At 42.3% G+C, this 21,195-nt stretch overlaps 3 protein-coding genes across 4 annotated transcripts; 1 reads left to right on the forward strand and 2 right to left on the reverse strand.

Moving 5' to 3' along the window:
* Positions 1-1,686: 1,686 nt before the first annotated feature.
* LOC123994650 (B-cell CLL/lymphoma 7 protein family member B-A-like) lies at positions 1,687-8,687 on the reverse strand. 2 transcript variants are annotated; one of them, XM_046297506.1, is made up of 6 exons: positions 8,511-8,687; positions 7,911-7,986; positions 7,741-7,843; positions 5,706-5,870; positions 5,462-5,538; positions 1,687-2,248 (listed from the first exon to the last, which is right to left on the reverse strand). In XM_046297506.1, the coding sequence occupies exons 1-6, from the start codon at positions 8,600-8,602 to the stop codon at positions 2,159-2,161; spliced, it is 603 nt and encodes a 200-aa protein (XP_046153462.1). In that variant the 5' UTR covers positions 8,603-8,687; the 3' UTR covers positions 1,687-2,158. The 2 variants fall into 2 exon arrangements, with proteins under 2 accessions (XP_046153462.1, XP_046153471.1); XM_046297515.1 differs by lacking the exon at positions 8,511-8,687 and adding an exon at positions 8,111-8,271.
* A 1,821-nt stretch (positions 8,688-10,508) lies between these two features.
* LOC124011629 (transducin beta-like protein 2) lies at positions 10,509-16,395 on the reverse strand. The gene is made up of 7 exons (XM_046325089.1): positions 15,733-16,395; positions 14,539-14,654; positions 12,341-12,525; positions 11,808-11,959; positions 11,519-11,645; positions 11,276-11,428; positions 10,509-11,146 (listed from the first exon to the last, which is right to left on the reverse strand). The coding sequence occupies exons 1-7, from the start codon at positions 15,860-15,862 to the stop codon at positions 10,687-10,689; spliced, it is 1,323 nt and encodes a 440-aa protein (XP_046181045.1). The 5' UTR covers positions 15,863-16,395; the 3' UTR covers positions 10,509-10,686.
* Positions 16,357-20,827, forward strand: LOC123990731 (28S rRNA (cytosine-C(5))-methyltransferase-like). Its single transcript, XM_046291554.1, has 7 exons — positions 16,357-16,395; positions 17,174-17,345; positions 17,573-17,687; positions 17,814-17,950; positions 18,138-18,252; positions 20,041-20,081; positions 20,188-20,827. Exons 1-7 carry the CDS (start codon positions 16,357-16,359, stop codon positions 20,190-20,192), a joined length of 624 nt encoding a protein of 207 aa, XP_046147510.1. The 3' UTR covers positions 20,193-20,827.
* The last annotated feature ends 368 nt before the right edge of the window (positions 20,828-21,195 follow it).

A 21,195-nucleotide genomic window follows, 5' to 3' on the forward strand; every position in this document is an offset into this window, starting at 1 on the left:
AGGACAATGACCCAAAACACACCTCCAGGCTGTGTAAGGTATATTTTACCAAGAAGGAGAGTGATGGGAGTGCTGCATCAGATGACCTGGCCTCCACAATCACCCGACCTCAACCCAATTGAGAAGGTTTGGAATGAGTTGGACCGCAGAGTGAAGGAAAAGCAACCAACAAGTGCTCAGCATTTGTAGGAACTCCTTCAAGACTGTTGGAAAAGCATTCCAGGTGACTACCTCATGAAGCTGGTTGAGAGAATGCAAAGAGTGAGCAAGGCTGTCATCAAGGCAAAGGGTGGCTACTTTGAAGAATCTAAAATATATTTAAACTTGTTTAACACTTTTTTTTGGTTACTACATGATTCCATGTGTTATTTCATCATTTTGATGTCTTCACTATTATTCTACAATGTAGAAAATAGTACAAATTAAGAAAAACCCTTGAATGGGTAGGTGTCCAAACTTTTGACTGGTACTATAAATGGTTACTATTAAGTATTACAATCATTCCAAAATAACATAAAATAGTCAGTGTACATGCTAACCTGATAAATTAAATTTCCTAATTTCACTCAAGTAAAATATGAGATAAAACATATCTCCGAGAAAGACAAGTGCTTCCTTGGGTTACTAAGGACGATAACTCAAGACAGATTTTAGACAATCTGTGTTCATTTTACAAATTAACTCTTAAATAACTGAGACATCATCTTTAAGATATAAATAACAGAAAAATAAGGACCTAGTAGCATCATTTAAGTAACTTGAGAAACATCACATACAGTACTTGTACTTTTGAAACATTCTACAATGTTAAACTTAGTGCGTTTGATTTGCACACCAGCGTGTCCTGGATGGACGGATATAACACTCGACTTAGAAATCGTCAAAACTGACAAAAGATCCTGACAGCTAGCATTGAGTAAACAAGTGTCAATGGCACAATATGAAGCTGCATTCAAAATAGAGCCAATCAGACTTAAAACCTACACCACTGACCATAGCTTAATTCAACTATTACTTCATACATTTTCTGTCATTGCCTTGCAATAAATAGTTTACATGAAAAGTTATATTTTGTAGACAGAAAACGTTATCTCCCAAATCAAAGAACATTTAAAAAAAGGGCATACATGTAACCTACCAGACTGCACTACCTCGGGAGAGTGGTGGTAGAGTGCTTTGGTTTTGTATTCCGCTGTTAATCCATTGAAACTAAATAGTGTCAACTGAGATGTTTTTCAGGTGTATCTCACTGATCATCCCTAAAGCCAACACCTCATTTGGCCGCCTTTCGTTCCAGTACTCTGCTGCCTGTGACTGGAACGAATTGCAAAAATCGCTGAAGTTGGAGACTTTCATCTCCCTCACCAACTTCAAACATCAGCTATCTGAGCAGCTAACCGATCGCTGCAGCTGTACATAGTCTATTGGTAAATAGCCCACCCATTTTCACCTACCTCATCCCCACACCGTTTTTATTTATTTACTTTTCTGCTCTTTTGCACACCAATATCTCTACCTGTACATGACCATCTGATCATTTATCACTTCAGTGTTAATCTGCAAAATTGTAATTATTCGCCTACCTCCTCATGCCTTCTGCACACATTGTATATAGACCCCCCTTTTTTTCTACTGTGTTATTGACTTGTTAATTGTTTACTCCATGTGTAACTCTGTGTTGTCTGTTCACACTGCTATGCTTTATCTTGGCCAGGTTGCAGTTGCAAATGAGAACTTGTTCTCAACTAGCCTACCTGGTTAAATAAAGGTGAAATAAAAAATAAAATAAAAAAATACATATTCATGGGTCCTTTAAGGGGAAAATGAAATCACTTTGAAAGAGATTCAATATAAAATCATAACAAGTATGGTGGTCCTTCTATATGTCTGGTCCTTAAAATGTATCCATTGCAGTCATCGGAGGATAGACTTGCAGTCGTGCAACTTGCTGACTAAAAGCTAAGCAGGGCCTGGTTCAAAGCATTTTTTATTTTAAAATCAGCAAATTAGTTGAGAGTTCAATTTGTTTGAAATGTTTTGTTCAATTTATGAACCAGAAATGTCTGTCATTGAAAATGATAGTATCCAAATCAAAAAATGAGATTCAACAAAGTGCCTGAAGTGAATTGGGTCCGAGTCTGATGCTATGTGCAGTGTGTTAGCTCATCATTGAGGAGCTCTGCAGGACAGAGTTCTGCTCAGAACACACCCTCTTCAGTGGTGGAGCTCCAGAACACTCCTCTTCCTCCTGTGTGGGGAAATACAGCCAGGTTTGTTTGAATCCATGTTTTATCAGTTTTATGCATAATGTATAATGAGTAGATTGTTGGACAAACTAGGAATTTGATGTGCTGTTTTAAATAGTCTTGTAAGTGCACTACCGTTCAAAGGTTTGGGGTCACTTAGAGATGTCCTTGTTTTTGAAAGAAAAGCAACTTTTTTGTCCATTAAAATAACATCAAATTGATTAGAAATACAGTGTAGACATTGTTAATGTTGTAAATGACTATTCTAGCTGGAAACGGCAGATTTCATTTATTTTTATGGAATATCTACATAGGCCCATTATCAGCAACCATCACTCCTGTCTTCCAATGGCACGTTGTGTTAGCTAATCCAAGTTTATAATTTTAAAAGGCTAATTGATCATTAGAAAACTCTTTTGCAATTATGTTAGCAAAGCTAAAAACTATTGTTCTGATTAAAGAAACAATAAAACTGACCTTCAGACTAGTTGAATATCTGGAGCATCAGCATTTGTGGGTTCGATTACAGGCTCAAAATGGCCAGAAACAAAGACCTTTCTTCTGAAACTCGTCAGTCTATTATTGTTCTGAGAAATGAAGGCTATTCCATGCTAAAAATTGCCAAGAAACTGAAGATCTCATACAACACTGTACTACTCCCATCAAAGAACAGCAAAAACTGTCTCTAACCAGAATAGAAAGGAGTAGGAGGCCCCAGTGCACAACTGAGCAAGAGGACAAGTACATTAGAGTGTCTAGTTTGAGAAACAGACGCCTCACAAGTCCTCAACTGGCAGCTTCATTAAATAGTACCCGCAAAACACCCGTCTCAACGACAATAGTGAAGTGGCGACTCCAGGATGCTGGCCATCTAGGCAGAGTTGCAAAGAAAAAGCGATATCTCAGACTGGCCAATAAAAAGAAAAGATTAAGATGGGCAAAAGAACACCGACACTGGACAGAGGAACTCTGCCTGGAAGGTCAGCATCCCGGAGTCGCCTCTTCACTGTTGACGTCGAGTCTGGTGTTTTGCGCATACTAATTTAATCAAGCTGCCAATTGAGGACTTGTGAGACACTAATGTACTTGTCCTCGTGCTCAGTTGAGCACCGGGGCCTCCCATCCTCTTTCTATTCTGGTTAGGGCCGGTTTGCGCGGTTCTGTGATGGGAGCAGTACACAATCGCTGTACGAGATCTTCATGGCAATTCTTCTTGGCAATTTCTCGCTTGGAATAGCCTTCATTTCTCAGAACAAGAATAGACTGACGAGTTTGAGAAGAAAGTGCTTTATTTCTGGCCATTTTGAGCCTGTAATTGAACCCACAAATGCTGATGCTCTAGATATTCAACTAAAGAAGGCCCGTTTTATTGCTTCTTTAATCAGAATAACAGTTTTCAGCTGTGCTAACATAATTGCAAAATGGTTTTCTAACGATCAATTAGCCTTGTAAAATGATAAACATGGATTAGCTAACACAATGTTCCATTGGAAGACAGGAGTGATGGTTGCTGATAATGGGCCTCTGTAGACCTGTGGATCTGCATTTTTTTAGTCAGTCGTATCGGGCTCCTAAAGTAATTTACAACATTAACAATGTCTACACTGTATTTCTGATCAATTTGATGTTATTTTAAATGGACAAAAAAAAGTAGCCTTTCTTTCAAAAACAAGGACATTTCTAAGTGACCCCAAACTGTTGAATGGTAGTGTATATTGAACAAAAATATAAAGCGCAACATGTAAAATGTTGGTCCCATGAGCTGAAATAAAAGATCCCAGAACTGTTCCATCCACACAATAAGCTTGCTCCTCTCAAATTGTGCACAAATGTATTTAACACCCCTGTTAGAGGGCATTTCTCATTTGCCGAGATAATCCATCCACCTGACAAGTGGGGCACATCAAGAAGCTGATTAATCAGCATCATCATTGCACAGGTGCACCTTAAAAGGCCCCTCTAAAATGTGCCACAGATGTCTCAAGTTTTGATGGAGCGTGGAATTGGCATGCTGCCTGCAGGACTGTCCACCAGAGCTGTTACCAAAGGATTGAATGTTCATTTCTCTACCATAAGCCGCCTCCAATGTAATTTTAGAGAATTTGTCAGTACATCCAACAGGCCCTACAACCGCAGACCACATGTAACCATGCCAGCCCAGGACTTCCACATCAGTCTTCTTCACCTGTTGGATGGTCTGAGACCAGCCACCCGGACAGCTGATGAAACGGTGTTTGCACACCCAAAGAAATTCTGCACAAACTGTCAGAAACCACCTCAGGGAAGAGCATCTGCGTGCTCATTTTCCTCACCAGGGTCTTGACTTGACTGAGGTTTGGCGTCGTAACCGACTTCAGTGGGCAAATGTTCACCTTCGATGGCCACTGGCATGCTGGAGAAGTGTGCTCTTCACGGATTAATCCCTGTTTCAACTGTACCGGGCAGATTAGAGACACTGTGTATGGCTTTGTGTGGGCGAGCGGTTTGCTGATGCCAACATTGAACAGATAACCCCACTGCCACTATGGGGTTATGGTATGAGCAGGCATAAGCTACGGACAACAAACACAACTGCATTTTATCAATGGCAATTTGAATGCACAGAGATATCGTGACGCGATCCTGAGGCCCATCGTCGTGCCAATCATCCGCCACCATCACCTCAAGTTTCAGCACGATAATTCACGGCCCCATGTCGCAAGGATCTGTACACAATTCCTGGAAGCTGAAAATGTCCCAATTATTCCATGGCCTACATACTCACCAGACATGTCTCCCATTGAGCATGTTTGGGATGCTCTGGATCTACGTGTTCCAGTTCCCACCAATATCTAACAACTTTGCACAGCCATTGAAGAGGAGTGGGATAACATTCCACAGGTCACAATCAACAGCCTGATCAACTCTATGGGAAGGAGATGTGTTGTGCTGCATGAGGCAAATGGTGGTCACCACAAATACTGACTGGTTTTCTGATCAATGCCCCTATCGTTAAGGTATATGTGATCAACAAACGCATATATGTATTCCCAGTCATGTGAAATCCATAGATTAGGGCAGAGTTCATTTCAATTGACTGATTTTCTTATATGAACTGTAACGCAGCAAAATCTTTGAAATTGTTGTATTTATAATTTTGTTCAGTGTAAATCGGTTGAGTGACAAAGCTGTGGTGTCGAAGTGGAATGATCATTGAGATGTTAGATGCGCTTTACCGGAGTAGTGAGGGGCAACAAGTCCTCTTTAATTAGTAACGGAGGTTCGTCAGCCAGTTCACTTGGCAATGACGGCTCTGAAAAAAAAGAAGAGTCAAATAAATAAACATTTCCTTAAAACCTCAAAGAATCTGAAGATATATTTGACCTAATTAGTTGACATCAGAATAATTGAAAAAGATCTTCAGTTAATGTTCCCGTGTAGAGGTAAGTGTGTGTGTGTACATCTGTCTGTCCGTCTTACCCTCCATGATCTCCTGGCCCAGAGTCGGGGGCTGTGAGTCATCTGTGCGGAAGTCACACAGGTTCTTGGGGCTCAGAGGTTCACTAGGCTGGGGGCTAGAGTTACTGCTGCTGTCCACTTTGGGCTGGTACGCATCAGACAGAGAGCTCTGGTTACTGTTCTCATCTGGGGAGGAAGAGAGTACAGGGAATATGAGGAAATGGAAAGAGCTTATGGTGAGGTCATACAGTGCATTCGGAAAGTATTCAGACCACTTGACTTTTTCACATTTTGTTACATTACAGCCATATTCTAAAATGGATTTTAAAACATTATTTTAAAAATACTCATGAATCTACACACAATACCCCATAATGACAAAGCAAAAACATGTTTGCAAATGTATTAAAAATCAATTACATTTTTATTTTTTAAATAATAATAATCACATTTACATAAGTATTCAGACCGGTTACTCCTTTGGCAGCGATTACAGGCACGATTCTTCTTGGGTTTGATGCTACAAGCTTAACACACCTGTTTTTGGGGCATTTCTCCCATTCTTCTCTGCAGATCCTCTCAAGCTCTGTCAGGTTGGATGTGGAGCGTCACTGCACAGCTATTTTCAGGTCTCTCCAGATATCTTCAATCGGGTACAAGTCTGGGCTCTGGATGGGCCACTCAAGGACATTCAGAGACAAGTCCCAAAGCCACTCCTGCATTGTCTTGGCTGTGTGCTTAGGGTCGTTGTCCTGTTGGAAGGTGAACCAGTTGGAAGGGTAGCGCTCTGTAGCAGGTTATCATCAAGGATCTCTGTGTACTTTGCTCCATTCATCTTCTGCTCAATCCTGACTAGTCTCCCAGTCCCTGCCACTTAAAAACATCCCTATAGCATGCTGCCACCACCATGCTTCACCGTAGGGATGGTGCCAGGTTTCCTCCAGACGTGGCACTTGGCATTTAGGCCAAAAAATTTAATCTTGGTTTCATCACACCAGAGAATCTTGTGCCTTTTGGCAAACTCCAAGTGGCCTGTGATGAGCCTTTTACTGAGGAGTGGCTTCCGTCTGGCCACACTACCATAAAGTCCTGATTGGTGGAGTGCTGCAGAGATGGTTGTCCTTATGGAAGGTTCTCCCATCTCCAGAGGAACTCTGGAGCTGTCAGAGTGACCATCGGGTTCTTGATCACCTCCCTGACCAAGGCCCTTCTCCCCAGATTTCTCAGTTTGGCCTGGCAGCCAGCTCTAGGAAGAGTCTTAGTGGTTACAAACTTATTCCATTTTAGAATGATGGAGGTCACTGTGTTCTTTGGGACCTTCAATGCTGCAGACATTTTTTGATACCATTCCACAAATCTGTGCTTCAACAAAATCCAGTCTCTACGGACAATTCATTCAACCTCATGGCTTGGTTTTTGCTCTGACAAGCACTGTCAACTGTGGGACCTTATATACACAGGTGTGTGCGCCTTTCCAAATCATGTCCATTCAATTGAATTAACACAGGTGGACTCCAATCAAGGAAAGGGGAATACCTAGTCAGTTGTACAACTGAATGCATTCAACTGAAATGTGTCTTCCGCATTTAACCCAACCCATCTGAATCAAGAGAGCTGTGGGGTGCTGCATTAAATCGATATCCACGGCGCCCGGGGAATAGTGGGCCTTGTTCAGGGGCAGAACAACAGATGTTTACCTTGTCAGCTTAGGGATTCGATCCAGCAACCTTTCAGTTACTGGCCCAACGCTCTAACCACTAGGTTAACTGAGAAGAAACAGGATGCACTTGAGCTCAATTTTGAGTCTCATAGCAAAGGGTCTGAATACTTAAGTCAATAAGGCATCTGTTGTTATTTGTAAGAAATTTGAAAAAAATTCCAAAAACCTGTTTTTGCTTTGTCATTGTGGGGTATTGTGTCTAGATTGATGAGGAGGGGAAAATAATTGAACTCATTTTAGAATACGGCTGTAACGTACCAAATGTGGAAAAGGGGAAGGGGATAGAATACTTTCCAAATGCACTGTATGTCACTCAAAACAGTCCTCCATCCTCACCATGAAAATCCAGATGACTTGAATGTGTGTTTTCTGAGGCTGGATCTGTGGAGAAGCTATTCAGCTCCCTGACTTCCCCAGCCGGGACCACCTTACTCTTCTCCTACAAGAAGACAAAGCATTACAAACTGACATTGCTACTTAGGTTGATAAATAAGAAAATAACTTACTTCTTTTGTATCCACCACTGGTACCCATTTGAATATCCTCAAAGATGTGTCTCCGACAGTGACCCATTTCTTCTCCCTGTAGAAAACAATGAGTGAGCTTCTTCACATTCAGATAGTTCAAGGGTCAAGTGCACCCATTGAGGTTGAAATGGAAAATGATAAAGGGTAGGGACGTCCCAAGGATCCCAGATTGCACACACCGTTTACATATCCCTTCCATATGGTGGACTTATACCAATGAATGCAATGCTATTAGTGGAAGCTGCTACAAATATGCGAGGATACCTCACTGGCTATGGTTGGCTAGTATCTTACTGATTACTACACGACAGTCACTGCACAGTTCGCTTGCTAGCCTGTCTGTCCATTCCCCAATTATAAGCAAGCTAGCTAACGAGCTTCACACAAGTGTACTTTTGGGTCCCGCCTCTTGTTGAAAAGCCACTTGTCTCGAGGGAGAAAGCTTCACAGTGATAATCATTGGCTGTGCTCTCGGTCTTTCACTGTCATTCTGTCTCAAACCACGCCTCCATGTCGCTGAACTTTCTGTATCGGCAATCTTTAATGATCTTTCACACAAATAAATAGTGTTGTACTTACCATCTTCTGACCCTCTCAATGGCCGCCATCACCTTCTTCATGTCATCTTTAGCGCGGCTTCGTGTCTCAGCGCGAACCGAGCGTCCAGACATATTTGTGCTTGGTTTTAGTTTTATTTGCCTCCGACAGACTGTTTAGCTTTAGCTAGCTCTCCGTCCTGCCCACCGAATCTCGCGAGCTTTCGGGACCCATTCACTTCTTGTTCTCACAGAACGCCCTCACTAAATGTGCATGTGTTTACATGAAGAAACCATCTGGGGTCACTTGTTACATTGTAGTTACACTGGCATCACGAAAGCCGTGCCTAGACTTGACAGTTCATGCAGCTTTCTTGTTCTTATCATGGATTCCGATCTCGTCATGCGTCTACACCTACATTTAAATGTATCTACCGTGTCTCTCCAATAGGAAAAATGTGTTTCTTCTTGCTCCCTCAGGACAACATAAGTGTTTTATTTCAAAGGGATATTGTGTCTATTCCTTATGTCACAACTTATAGGAATACATTTGTCAATAATATCTGTTTGAAAAGTCAGTTTTTTCCCCCACACAAATACCTGCTAGTTAACAAGGTCAAAAGAGGTATCTTTCAAAATGATCCATAAGTATTACCCTGCGAAACATTACCTGAAGAAACTAAAAAAAGACTAACATTAACTGTACTTTTTATGTTGATCATCCAGAAACAGTTTTGCATTTATTTTGTCATTGTCAACATGTAAAGAAATTAGTTTTATAATTGTTATATTCCTGATGACCTTTGTTTATTATGGGAGAATTTGTTGCTCGGTTTCCTTAACTATAATAAGGATAGAGGAAAAACTATTTTACCTCATGAATCTTGTGCTAATGGAACATTTTCATATATGTACATTCACTAATAAAAAAACACTTCAATGTTTTCTATGAGGAATTCTAGCAGTAAATTAATAGCATTTTACATTACTGGTGTTTCTGCAAAAAAAAAAAAAAATGTTTTTTTAATCATTAAAACCAGGAACGTATTTCCTCACCAGTGATATTTCCTAGCCTCTCGCTCCCAAAACATACGTTTTATGGAGAGCTGTAGGCGAATTGCTGAAGACGTCGGCCACTGTATGCGATGTCTTGCATCCAGAGTGAAGAGAAACCCTGACCACCAGTAGTTGGTTACTGCCATCAAGTTGTTGTTGTGTTAGATTTAGGTGCTTCCACCGTTTGCCAAATGCATACTGGCATTTGAATATGTTGCAGGCAAAAGGGAATCCAGACACAATGTGGGCACAGTAGACATTTTTTAAAATTTATCTAGGCAAGTCAATTAAGAACAAATTCTTATTTACAATGACTGCATCCCCGGCCAAACTCTAACCTGGACTACGCTTGGCCAATTGTGCGTCGCCCTATGGGACTCCCAATCACAGCCGGTTGTGATACAGCCTGGAATCGAACCAGGGTCTGTAGTGACACCTCTAACCCTGAGATGCAGTGCCTTAGACCGTGGACCATTCTTTATACACATGAAAAACTGTTGAGCGTGAAAAACCCAGCAAGATTGCAGTTCTTGACACACTCAAACTGGTGCGCCTGGTACCTACTACCATACCCCATTCAAAGGCACTTCAATCTTTTGTCTTGCCCATTCACGCTCTGAATGGCACATATACACAATCCATGTCTCAATTGTCTCAAGGCTTAAAGATCCTTCTTTAACATTTCTCCTCCCCTTCATCAACACTAATTGAAGTGGATTTAACATGCAATGTCATTGGGATCATAGCTTTCACCTGGATAGGATGTCATGGAAATTATTGTTAGTTTAGTATGTTTCTACAGAGGAACTGTAGAAACACGAGGCACCCCAGCTGAATACTGGTCCTATTATACAACAAATGTTTGTGTTGCCAAAGCAAAGCAAGCTCTTCTATAGTAGTAGGATTACTGGTCCAAGAAGTCAGAGAACATAGTATTCCTGACTTCGAGGCAGGCAGAGCATTCACAAAACAAAACAGAGCCATATTTCTATAGAAACATATCATGATTTATTTATTAAAACCAGCATGCAAATGTCACATCCCTGATAGGAGTCAAATTGCATGCCATTCTGTGGAGGCAGTGTGTGAGAGAAGGGGAGGAAGAGAGAGATCGAAATAGGGGTCTACACACCAAGCCTAGGGTGGAGGGGGGCTTTAGTTCTTTAATCCTTGGGTGCTGTGAGCACAGTGTCCAGCGCGCTCTGCGCCTCCTGTATCTGCTGTTTTAGCCTTTGTTTCATGCCCTCGTTCTGGGCCTTCTTCAGCATGGCTTGCATGTCCTGGATGGCCGCACGGTAGCCCGGCGCATTGTGGAACACACGCACCGCCCGGTCCCCGCTGCACACCAGGTAGCGGCTGTTGATGTCAAACCTCAGATCAGTGATCTCCTCGCTGTGGACTCCGTGGAACTCCTCCTCCAGCTGACCCGTGGAGGTGCTGTACATGGCCACGCTGCAGCTGTTGGAGATGGCCACCACGCGGGCGTCCGGCGACAGGGCCACACGGCTTCCCTCCGACGACTGGCAAGGCACTGACTTTAGTAGGTAGGGGTCCTGTTGCTTCTTGTACTCCACATCCGTGTCCCACAGTCGCCATGTGCCATCCTTGGACACAGTGGCCATTCTGGGGGAAACGAAAGACAGTTCCACATACCTCAATGGGGGAAATCTTCCTTATGAAAGTTATCATAATGTCCTCCATGAAAATCAAGCATCACTGTTTTGAAAGGATACCACACAATGCATGCCTTACCTGCGTGAGTCGTTAGAGAACGCAAAGGAGTGGACTCCAGCTGAATGGCCCTTTAGGTCGAAGGCGCGGGCCACCTCTTTGAACTCGCCACCCTTCCCGAAGCACACCTCCCACACCTTCACGTCAGGAGTGAAGCCACAGGAGGCAACAAACCTCAAGACAGAAAACCATCCAGAAATGATCTACCTGAGAGTGCTATTACATTAGCTATAAAACCCGCACAGACTCGTTTAGGGTACTGACCTGCCACATGGTGAGATGGCAGCGTAGGAGTTGGTCATCTGGTTGGTGATGACAGAGGCCAGTACCTCTCCTTTCAGGTCCCAGATGAGGATGTTGGTGTCAGTGGAGGCACTCATGATGAACTTGCCTGGAACACAGAAAACCAAAAGGGAGACGGATTAAATTTTAGACTGGAACAAGGGTCTCTTTCATAACTTCTAACAGTCAATAATCATAAAAATTAGCATATCACACATTCACATCTTCCTGCCTTTTAGACATTCAGTCTGAATACATTTAGCAGTCATACCCGTCTCTGCGATGCCGATGTTGATGACATTGGTCTTGTGTTTCTGAGGGAAGTCTTCAGGGGCAGCTTTGAAAGTGAAGCTACCATCATCCTTCTTGGTCATCTTGAAGATGCGAATAGTATCTCCGTTAGCCAGCCAAGTAATGAAGGCCCTGCAAAGCAAGACAGAGTGAAAATAGGTATAGAAAGACTATAGGCTCTCTATCCATCTACAGTGCATTCGGAAAGTATTCAGACCCTTTGACTTTTCCCACATTTTGTTACGTTGCACCTGAGCTCAATTTGGTGTCTCATAGCAAAAGGTCTGAATACTTGTGTAAATATTTTTTATTTAATACATTCGCTAACGTTTCTAAAAAACAATTTTTGCTTTGTGGGGTATTGTGTGTATATTGATGTGGGAAAAACATTTAATCCCATTTATAATAAGGCTGTAACATAACAAAATGTGGAAAAAGTCAAGGGGTCTGAATACTTTCCAAATGTACTGTATCTATACCCTTTGTTCTGGACATGCGTGGGTGTGTGTGTACTTTGAGTCAGGGCTGAAGCGGACCAGCGTGGCGTGGTCCAGCTCTACGTTGGCCCTCAGACATTTATGGTCTCTGTCCAGGAAGTCCTTGGTACTCCATATCCTGACAGTGCGGTCATCAGCACAAGTAGCTAGGTACTTCCCGTTGCTGCTGAAGTCCAGGGACGTCACATTGCCACTGTGACTCTGGGGAGAAAGACAGAGACGAGTCAGCCAAGCTGTTGTTGAATTTCCCCTACACTGACTGCCAGTCCTCTCCTCCAACCACCTGTCCAATCCCCCTCCAGCAAAGGAAGGACTTCAGCCAATCCACCAGGTTAAACACTCACCTGTCACTAATCAATGTGCAGACCAAACTTTACAGTTTGCAGAAGTGTCTTTTGCAATACCTTTCGTGTTTTTGGATGCGTTTATGATAAGTGTGTTCTTATTTCTTGATTTATATTATCATTTGATTGGAGAACATTTACTGTTATTATTTCCCTTCCTTGTTTTTCCAGTTAATCATCTCCAACCATTGTGAATGAGTGGGCATCATCCTTTTAAACTGCAACCTCCATCTCTGTGCTTTAATAGATACCACCATGATTGCCCCAACTCAAACCAGCAACCTAAACTCTAATCAGTTTTTACACAATCGATGATCAAGCATCAGATAATTCTGTAACCTCGTCACACACCCCTGTCATTACATCATTTTTTTATTTTACCATTATTTAACTTGGCAAGTTTGTAAATAATAATTTGTTCTTAACTATGACGGCCTAAAAAAAGGCAAAAGGCCTTCTGCGGGGACGGGGGCTGGGATAAAAAAATATAGAACAAAAACACACATCGCAACAAGAGAGACAATACAACACTACATAAAGAGAGACCTAAGACAACATAGCATGGCAGCAACATGACAACATAGCATGGTAGCAACAACAACAACATGGTAGCAACACAACATGACAACAACATGGTAGCAACGCAACATGGCAGCTGCACAAAACATGGTACAAACATTATTGGGCGCAGACAACAGCACAAAAGGGTAAGAAGGTAGAGACAAAAATACATCACAAAAAAGCAGCCACAACTGTCAGTAAGAGTGTCCATGATTGAGTCTTTGAATGAAGAGATTTAGATGAAACTGTCCAGTTTGAGTGTTTGTTGCAGCTCGTTCCAGTTGCTAGCTGCAACGAACTGAAAAGACGAGTGACCCAGGGATGTGTGTACTTTGGGGACCTTTAACAGAATGTGACTGGCAGAACGGGTGTTGTATGTGGAGGATGAGAGCTGCAGTAGATATCTCAGATAGGCGGGGGAGGGGCTAAGAGGGTTTTAAGCATCAACCTGTGGGTCTTGCGACGGGTATACAGAGATTACCAGTTTACAGAAGAGTATAGAGTGCAGTGATGTGTCTTATAAGGAGCATTGGTGGTAAATCTGATGCCCGAATGGTAAAGAACATCTAGCCGCTGAAGAGCACCCTTACTTTCCGATCTATAAATTAAGTCTTTATAATCTAGCATGGGTAGGATGGTCATCTGAATCAGGGTTAGTTTAGCAGCTGGGGTGAAAGAGGAGTGATTACAATAGAGGAAACCAAGTCTAGATTTAACTTCAGCCTGCAGCTTTGTGTGCTGAGAGAGCCTGCAGCTTTGTGTGCTGAGAGAAGGACAATGTACCATCTAGCCATACTCCCAAGTACTTGTGCCTGGTTGGTGCAGCTTATCATGCATTAAACAGCTGGCTTGTGGGTTGGTTCTTAGCAACCCTTGGCAATGACATCATTCACTAGTAAATGCCTAAATATGTCCAGAGAGGAAAAGGTGAAACGAGAGGATTACTCTGCCCAAAATCTGAAAGCGTGAGATAAGCAGACCAAGTTGGGATATTTTGTATGGAGGACTATGAGAGAGTGTTGAATTACGTGAGGCTTATTTGACTGAAGAGAGGTTTTGTAACGTTTAGGCTTTGACAAAATGTACTGATATAAGTGGGTACATGTGGCATTCTGGCAACTTTGAAAAAAAACTGTTGTTCACACATGTATCTGCCCTCATTGGCTAGAATGGTCCCACCTGATCGCCTCCCATCTTCGAGAACATGCATTTCCATTGTTAGAGCGGTCACTCAACTATCTTGTCTATATAATAGATCATCTTTGACAAGGCGTAATATGGGTTTCACAGTATGTGAAGCATGGCCCACCTTCAAGGAGGATGCCAGGAGAGGATGGCTGAAGGTTTGCTGCTGGGCTTTCTCCTTGCGAGGACGCTGTTGTTTCTGTTTCTTGGCAGTGGAAGCCTTCACTGCACTTTCCTCTGCTGCAGGGGATGAATTGGCATCTTGTTACACAAGACGTTCAATATGACACTTTCTAGTAACTTCCATTATCAAAATGTTCAAACTTCTGGTTGCTTTTTCCTCTGGAAGCGGTAAATGTTTTGAATCAACATCTTACAATTCTGTAACAAAACAATGTTTAGGTCTATTAAATTGCTAGACGGGCAAAAACAGCAGCCATATTGGTCTAAGAGAAATCCGGTGTAATTGGAATTAATGGTAGTAGAGGCATAATCCTTATATTACTAATGCAGGAAAATAAAAGGAGTTTGATATTAGAAATTGTGTAATATAATGATTGTCAAACTAAAATAGTCAAATAATTATAAATACAGTTTATAAGGGTTTTATACCAATGTGCTGTACAAATAGCCTCTAAAATATATGTAAACAGACCATAAATGTCTACATTTTTGTTTCCTTGGAAAGCTTTGGGAGATATGATACAATATTGGTATTTGTTGCATTTACAACTTGTCTAAGTCTTATCATCAACTGATTTCAGCCAGTCTATGGTACATGATTGACTGCATTGTTTGAATGGAATGTTGGCATATTGGCAGTTAATTATAACAATTCTAAAACTGGCTGCCTAGTTAGCTAACAAACAGTGCAGATACATTCTTTAAATGAATTATTTTACACAATATCTTATCACAGAACTGGCAAACCATGGTTGACCAACTCCCTGACCCACAGAAGTATGAATTAGAATTCTAATTAATGTAATAAAGTAATTTAATAGGATCTCTAAGGACTGCCCTTTATACCATCATAAGAAGATTAAAGTCCCTTCTAGTATTCTAATTGTATGGCATTGGTCACCATTTAATTCAATCTTTCTTCCAGCAACAAGTTTATGGCTGGCTTCGGGACATGTAGAGAATGTTGACCTGGTGCCAATACTTATAAATGAATATATCTATTCTAACTGTCATCAAGGGCCACTGGCTTATATTACATTGTGTAACTTGCACCTGTTTGAGACAGCTAGCTAACGTTAGTACAATAGCAATCCATAGCAACAAGACATGCAAACAAGCAAGAGGAGCAACTTACCAACCGAGTCATCTTCTTTCTGCTCTAGTTGATCACTTATTTCTCCTTTCTGCTTTCCCACAGCGATTGCGACCAAAATTATCAGCATTCCTATTAATACGGTCAAGGCAATAAGAGCAGCAAACTCCATCTTTGCACAGTTGTGCCACGTTAGCACTGGCTAAAATTATAGCTAACTAAAGCTAACTAGCAAACTCTGAGAAGCTAGCCTAGGTAACGTTAGCTACTTGCTGTGCATGCAGCTTTGCTCAGCTAGCAATATCGGTGTATTTAAATATAAATATTGTTGTAGTTATTAACTGTATGACATGCAAAAACGACTACTCTAACTTGCTTTACAAATGCATAAACATTCGTCTTCATTCAGTTTCTGAAGTCAGTAGCAGAGCACGGTCAAAGACAGTACAGTATGTAACTGTCGCACGGTCGTAGGCACTTTGAGTTCTAACGTAAATCGATACCTACATTTTTCATTCGGCAGTAAAGTTGTTTTTTTTGGCAGCAAAGCATATTGCACAAACGTGGGTGTCGTGGAGATATATTCATGTAGTTGTACATAATGAAAACACATTCTCTGTAAAAATAAAAAAATAAAAAAACTTACTCTAAACTAGTTTTCTAACAATGGCTTTGTACGTGAAAGCTGCCGAGATTATCGAGAAAGTGGAGAGGAAGCAGGCTGCTTTATAGACTGGTTTACGACAGTACATTTCAGGTAATTTGCTACAGTGTACTGAGTACAGTAGCTAGCTAGCTAACGCCTTGCTCTGTCAACATTTATCACGTAGCTAACCAGTAAATATCAAATAACACAGGCAACACCTTGCTGTTCATGCCTAGAAGCTAAAGATATTTTCAGCAAAGATGAACTTTACAGCAGTACTGTGGGTGTTAATATTGTTAACAATAATGCTCTCACCTCACCAGAATATCAAGCATCTGTTTGCCCTGATGTGAGACACAGAAGTTTTCATCTATCCTCCAAGAGATCATTGAGTCCACAAAGCTCCTCAAACAAACTTAAGATTTTTTTTTAAATGGTATCTTGCCAAGGACCAGGTAATGTGAAACACATTGGACAATTCTCCCCCCCCCCGTCCTGCCTTTTTGAACAAAAAGCTTATTTTTTCAAAACTAGGCAAGTCAGTTAAGAACAAATTATTTTTTACAGTGACCAATTGAGCGCTGCCCTATGGGACTACCAATCACAGTCCCTCCAACATATAGTTCTTCAAGCCTGATATTTAATATGCAGGCATTTGTTTTGACCCAGACGAACACACCTGATTATGTACTGTAATTGATTCAGGCGTGCTAGAACATGGATAGAACAAAAGCTGCACACCCTGTGGATCAGATCCCCATGGACATAGATTGAAGAACACTGCCCCAACACCATGGCTGGTCACTTACCTCTTGTTTGGTCCTCTCCATTACACAGGTTCTGGTGTATGACCTAGTTGTTGGTAAGGGGCTGCAGTGTGGCGGGGCCTGGAAGGCTCTGATGATGAAGCACTGCTCCAGACTGCAGGCTGCCCTGGCCGGCATGAAGATCAATCAGAAGGTCAGCTGCAACCAGGACCTACTCTCCTCCAGTCCCCAGCAGCCTGAAGGTTGGATTGATTGATCCTTATTACTCGTGTTAGAAATTTTAGAAAATAAGTCATTTTAGCTGCAAAAATATGGAGTGGCATAGTAGTCTTAGATAGGAAATGTATGTACACGAATATTACTGGCTTAGTAACATGCTTCTGAAGTCTGTACAGCTGGTCAACTTTTTTGTATTATTCACACTGTCTGGGATACTTCACTGGAAATATGTTAAATATTACTTCCTCAGGCTATCAGCTCCCAAGGTATGTGCGTGTGAACATATTAAAGACCACGGTGGAGGACGCCATCGATTACCTAAAGAGAGAGGTCTTTCGCCTTCCTGGGACAGGCCTACAAAGTCAGTCAGTGACAAGCCTTGGATGTTTCTTCATGCCCTGTTAATTATATTGACTGAGCATGGACTCATTCTAGTGATCGAGGTTGACATTAGGCAAATTAAAACCAAAATGTGTGTTTCTGATGTCCAGGCTCAATGACCTGAATCTGAAGGGGAATCTGGGTGACCTGCAACTTTCAGACCTGCTGGTTGTCTCTGCGAAGACAGACTTCCATGACCACAATCTCTACAAGGCTGGCCACATCATTCTACAAGACAAGGTACAAGGTATGGATTCTAAATGCGTCCTTCCATCCTTTCCTTCCTTCCTTCCTTGAGGTCATCACTGATCTGTACATGATTGGATGAGGTTACCTTGTAAGATCTATTCTGATAAAAGTAAGAAGCTAAGATGCATTTCAAACAAGGCCCATGGACTTGCATGTCTACTACTGTCTCCCTTATATCCCAACAGGCCAGCTGTCTCCCTGCATACTTCGTGAACCCTCTTACAGGCAGCCATGTCCTGGCTCCTGTACAGCGCCGGGGAACAAAACCAACCACCTCTCCGCCATCATGAATAACAAAGGGTAAAGCTTGATTGAAATATGGAGGGTCAATTTCCCAGACCCAGACTAAGCATACTCCTGGACTAAATACCATGTTTAATAGTCCAGAAATAGACTTATTCTTGGTTAGAGAAACTTATGTCCTGTGATGTTAATCCTGAAAAAAGTTAAGGTTACAAAATGATAGCTCTTTTGATCAGATTTCATAGCACATTGTAAGGGTTACTTGTCTCACCTCACACCTTTGACCAAAACCTCCTTTCTGGCCTGTGTTGAAGGAAACGGTTTGCCTTTGACCTGGATGCCAAGCATCTCTCCACAATGTCCACTATAATATAATAATGTGTCCCAGAACAAAAGGGGGGTCAAAATCAAAAGTAACAGTCAGTATCTGGTGTGGCCACCAGCTGCATTAATTATAGAAGTGCATCTCCTCCTCTTGGACTGCACCAGATTTGCCAGTTCTTGCTGTGAGATGTTACCCCACTCTTCCACCAAGGTACCTGTAAGTTCCCAGACATTTCTGGGGGGAATGGCCCTAGCCCTCACCCTTTGATCCAACAGGTCCCAGGCGTGCTCAATGGGATTGAGATCCGGGCTCTTCACTGGCCATGGCACAACACTGACATTGCTGTCTTGCAAGAAATCACGCACAGTACGAGCAGTATGGTTGGTGGCATTGTCGTGCTGGAGGGTCATGTCAGGATGAGCCTGTAGGAAGGGTACCATATGAGGGAGGAGGATTTCTTCCCTGTAACGCGCAGCGTTGAGATTAACTGCAATGACAACAAGCTCAGTCCGATGAGGCTGTGACCCTCCACCTCCAAATCGATCCCACTCCAGAGTACAGGCCTCGGTGTAACGCTCATTCCTTCGACGATAAACACAAATCCGACCATCACCCCTGGTGAGACAAAACCGCGACTCGTCAGTGAAGAGCACTTTTTGCCAGTCCTGTCTGGTACAGTGACGGTGGGTTTGTGCCCATAGGCGACGTTGTTGCCGGTGATGTCTGGTGAGGACCTGCCTTACAACAGGCCTACAAGCCCTCAGTCCAGCCTCTATCAGCCTATTGTGGACAGTCTCAGCACTGATGGAGGGATTGTGCGTTCCTGGTGTAACTTGGGCAGTTGTGATGTTCGGATGTACTGATCCTGTGCAGGTGTTGTTACACGTGGTCTGCCACTGCGAGGACAATCAGCTGTCCGTCCTGTCTCCCTGTAGCGCTGTCTTAGGCGTCTCAATTTATTACCCTGGCCACATCTGCAGTCCTCACGCCTCCTTGCAGCATGCCTAAGGCACGTTCAGACAGATGAGCAGGGATCCTGGGCATCTTTCTTTTGGTGTTTTCCAGAGTCAGTAGAAAGGCTTCTTTAGTGTCCTAAGTTTTCATAACTGTAACCTTAATTGCCTACTGTCTGTAAGCTGTTAGTGTCTTAACGACCATTCCACAGGTGCATGTTCATGAATTGTTTATGGTTCATTAAAAAAGCATGAGAAACAGTGTTTAAACCCACTACAATGAAGATCTGTGAAGTTATTTAGATTTTTACGAATTATCTTTGAAATACAGGGTCCTGAAAAAGGGAAAAGTTTATTTTTTTTGCTGAGTTTATTAAAAGCAAAACTTAGACATGTTTTTAATTGTATCAATTAGACCATGCCCATTTCAAGCATATCCTTTAAAAAAAGTTATTTCTGAATATTAAGTTAGAGGTTAACTCATTGACCCTGCTTTGTAGTACCGGTATACTGCTCTGATGTCCTCAAAACAAAATAACAATGTTTAGGGCTTGTTTATGTCTCCAGAAAGATGCACCTCAATGACTCAGAAGGACTCACAAGTCAAGGTATATGTATGACCTCTAAAACATGTAACTTCTTTGTACTCTCAATGTCATTGTTGAGCCAAATGAGTATATTTGTGTGTTTCTCTCTGGGATGGTGGGCCTGCAGGATGAGACGCCGGCATCCCAAAAGGAGCACGACAGTCCTCGTCTGAAGGCCCTGGCAGTGTTCCAGCTGCACTGTCTCAACCACGCCAGGCACTTCCTTCGTCTGCAGCGACTCCACCGGCTCCATTCACACAGAGGAATGAGCAAGTGGTTGCCGCCTGCCTGCAGCAGAACCCAGGCTTCAGTTAGGAAACAAATATTAATCTAATGATCAATTCCCAAATTGAATAGAGATTATCATGGAACTGAATAAGTATTTTACCTATCTGGGTTTCTGTGATTGTAAGAACAGTAAAGCATTGTCTTGTGGCAACCTTTGATCTGAGACACCAGCTCTGTTTCCACCCTTTGTTAATGCAGGCTGGTTCCTCTGCTCCAAAAGTGGCCAGAGTGTTGCTCTGGCTACCCTCGCAGTGTCACCAAGCCAGCACCACCAAAGCCCTCACCCACAGCTTCTTTGTGGTCCTGCTGGAGTGACAAACAGCACAGAGTCTAGAACAGCCGGCCTCTCAAACACTTTGAGTAGCAGTCATATTTTTAAAAAAAAATTAACTAGGCAAGTCAGTTAAGAACAAATTCTTATTTACAATGACGGCCTACCCTGGCGACGCAGGACCAATTGTGCACCGCCCTATGGGACTCCCAATCACAGCCGGATGTGATATAGCCTGGATTCGAAACAGGGACTGTAGTGACTAGAGGTCGACTGATTAATCGGAATGGCTGATTAATTAGGGCCGATTTCAAATTTTTTTTTTTACACCTTTATTTAATCTTTATTTAACTAGGCAAGTCAGTTAAGAACACATTCTTATTTTCAATGACGGCCTAGGAACAGTGGGTTAACTGCCTTGTTCAGGGGCAGAATGACAGATTTTTACCTTGTCAGCTCAGGGATTCAATCTTGCAACCTTACGGTTAACTAGTCCAACGCTCTAACCACCTGCCTCTCATTGCATTCCACGAGGAGCCTGCCTGTTACGCAAATGCAGTAAGAAGCCAAGGTAAG

Source organism: Oncorhynchus gorbuscha, linkage group LG02 (assembly GCF_021184085.1).
Source record: "Oncorhynchus gorbuscha isolate QuinsamMale2020 ecotype Even-year linkage group LG02, OgorEven_v1.0, whole genome shotgun sequence".
Lineage (NCBI taxonomy): Eukaryota > Metazoa > Chordata > Actinopteri > Salmoniformes > Salmonidae > Oncorhynchus > Oncorhynchus gorbuscha.

Excerpts from the sequence above, each read along its gene's own strand:
- LOC123994650 (XM_046297506.1), bottom strand. The coding sequence starts at position 8,602 with ATGTCTGGACGCTCGGTTCGCGCTGAGACACGAAGCCGCGCTAAAGAT. Across the intron at positions 7,844-7,910 it reads CAGTGGTGGATACAAAAGAA|GAGAAGAGTAAGGTGGTCCC; the intron begins GTAAGTTATTTT and ends GTCTTCTTGTAG. Across the intron at positions 2,249-5,461 it reads TGTTGCCCCTCACTACTCCG|GAGGAAGAGGAGTGTTCTGG; the intron begins GTAAAGCGCATC and ends TTCCCCACACAG.
- LOC124011629 (XM_046325089.1), bottom strand. The coding sequence starts at position 15,862 with ATGGAGTTTGCTGCTCTTATTGCCTTGACCGTATTAATAGGAATGCTG. Across the intron at positions 12,526-14,538 it reads TCCTGGCATCCTCCTTGAAG|AGTCACAGTGGCAATGTGAC; the intron begins GTGGGCCATGCT and ends CTTTCTCCCCAG. Across the intron at positions 11,147-11,275 it reads TTCTCTAACGACTCACGCAG|AATGGCCACTGTGTCCAAGG; the intron begins GTAAGGCATGCA and ends CGTTTCCCCCAG.
- LOC123990731 (XM_046291554.1), top strand. The coding sequence starts at position 16,357 with ATGGCTTTGTACGTGAAAGCTGCCGAGATTATCGAGAAA. Across the intron at positions 16,396-17,173 it reads CTGCCGAGATTATCGAGAAA|GTTCTGGTGTATGACCTAGT; the intron begins GTGGAGAGGAAG and ends TCCATTACACAG. Across the intron at positions 17,951-18,137 it reads TCTACAAGACAAGGTACAAG|GCCAGCTGTCTCCCTGCATA; the intron begins GTATGGATTCTA and ends ATATCCCAACAG.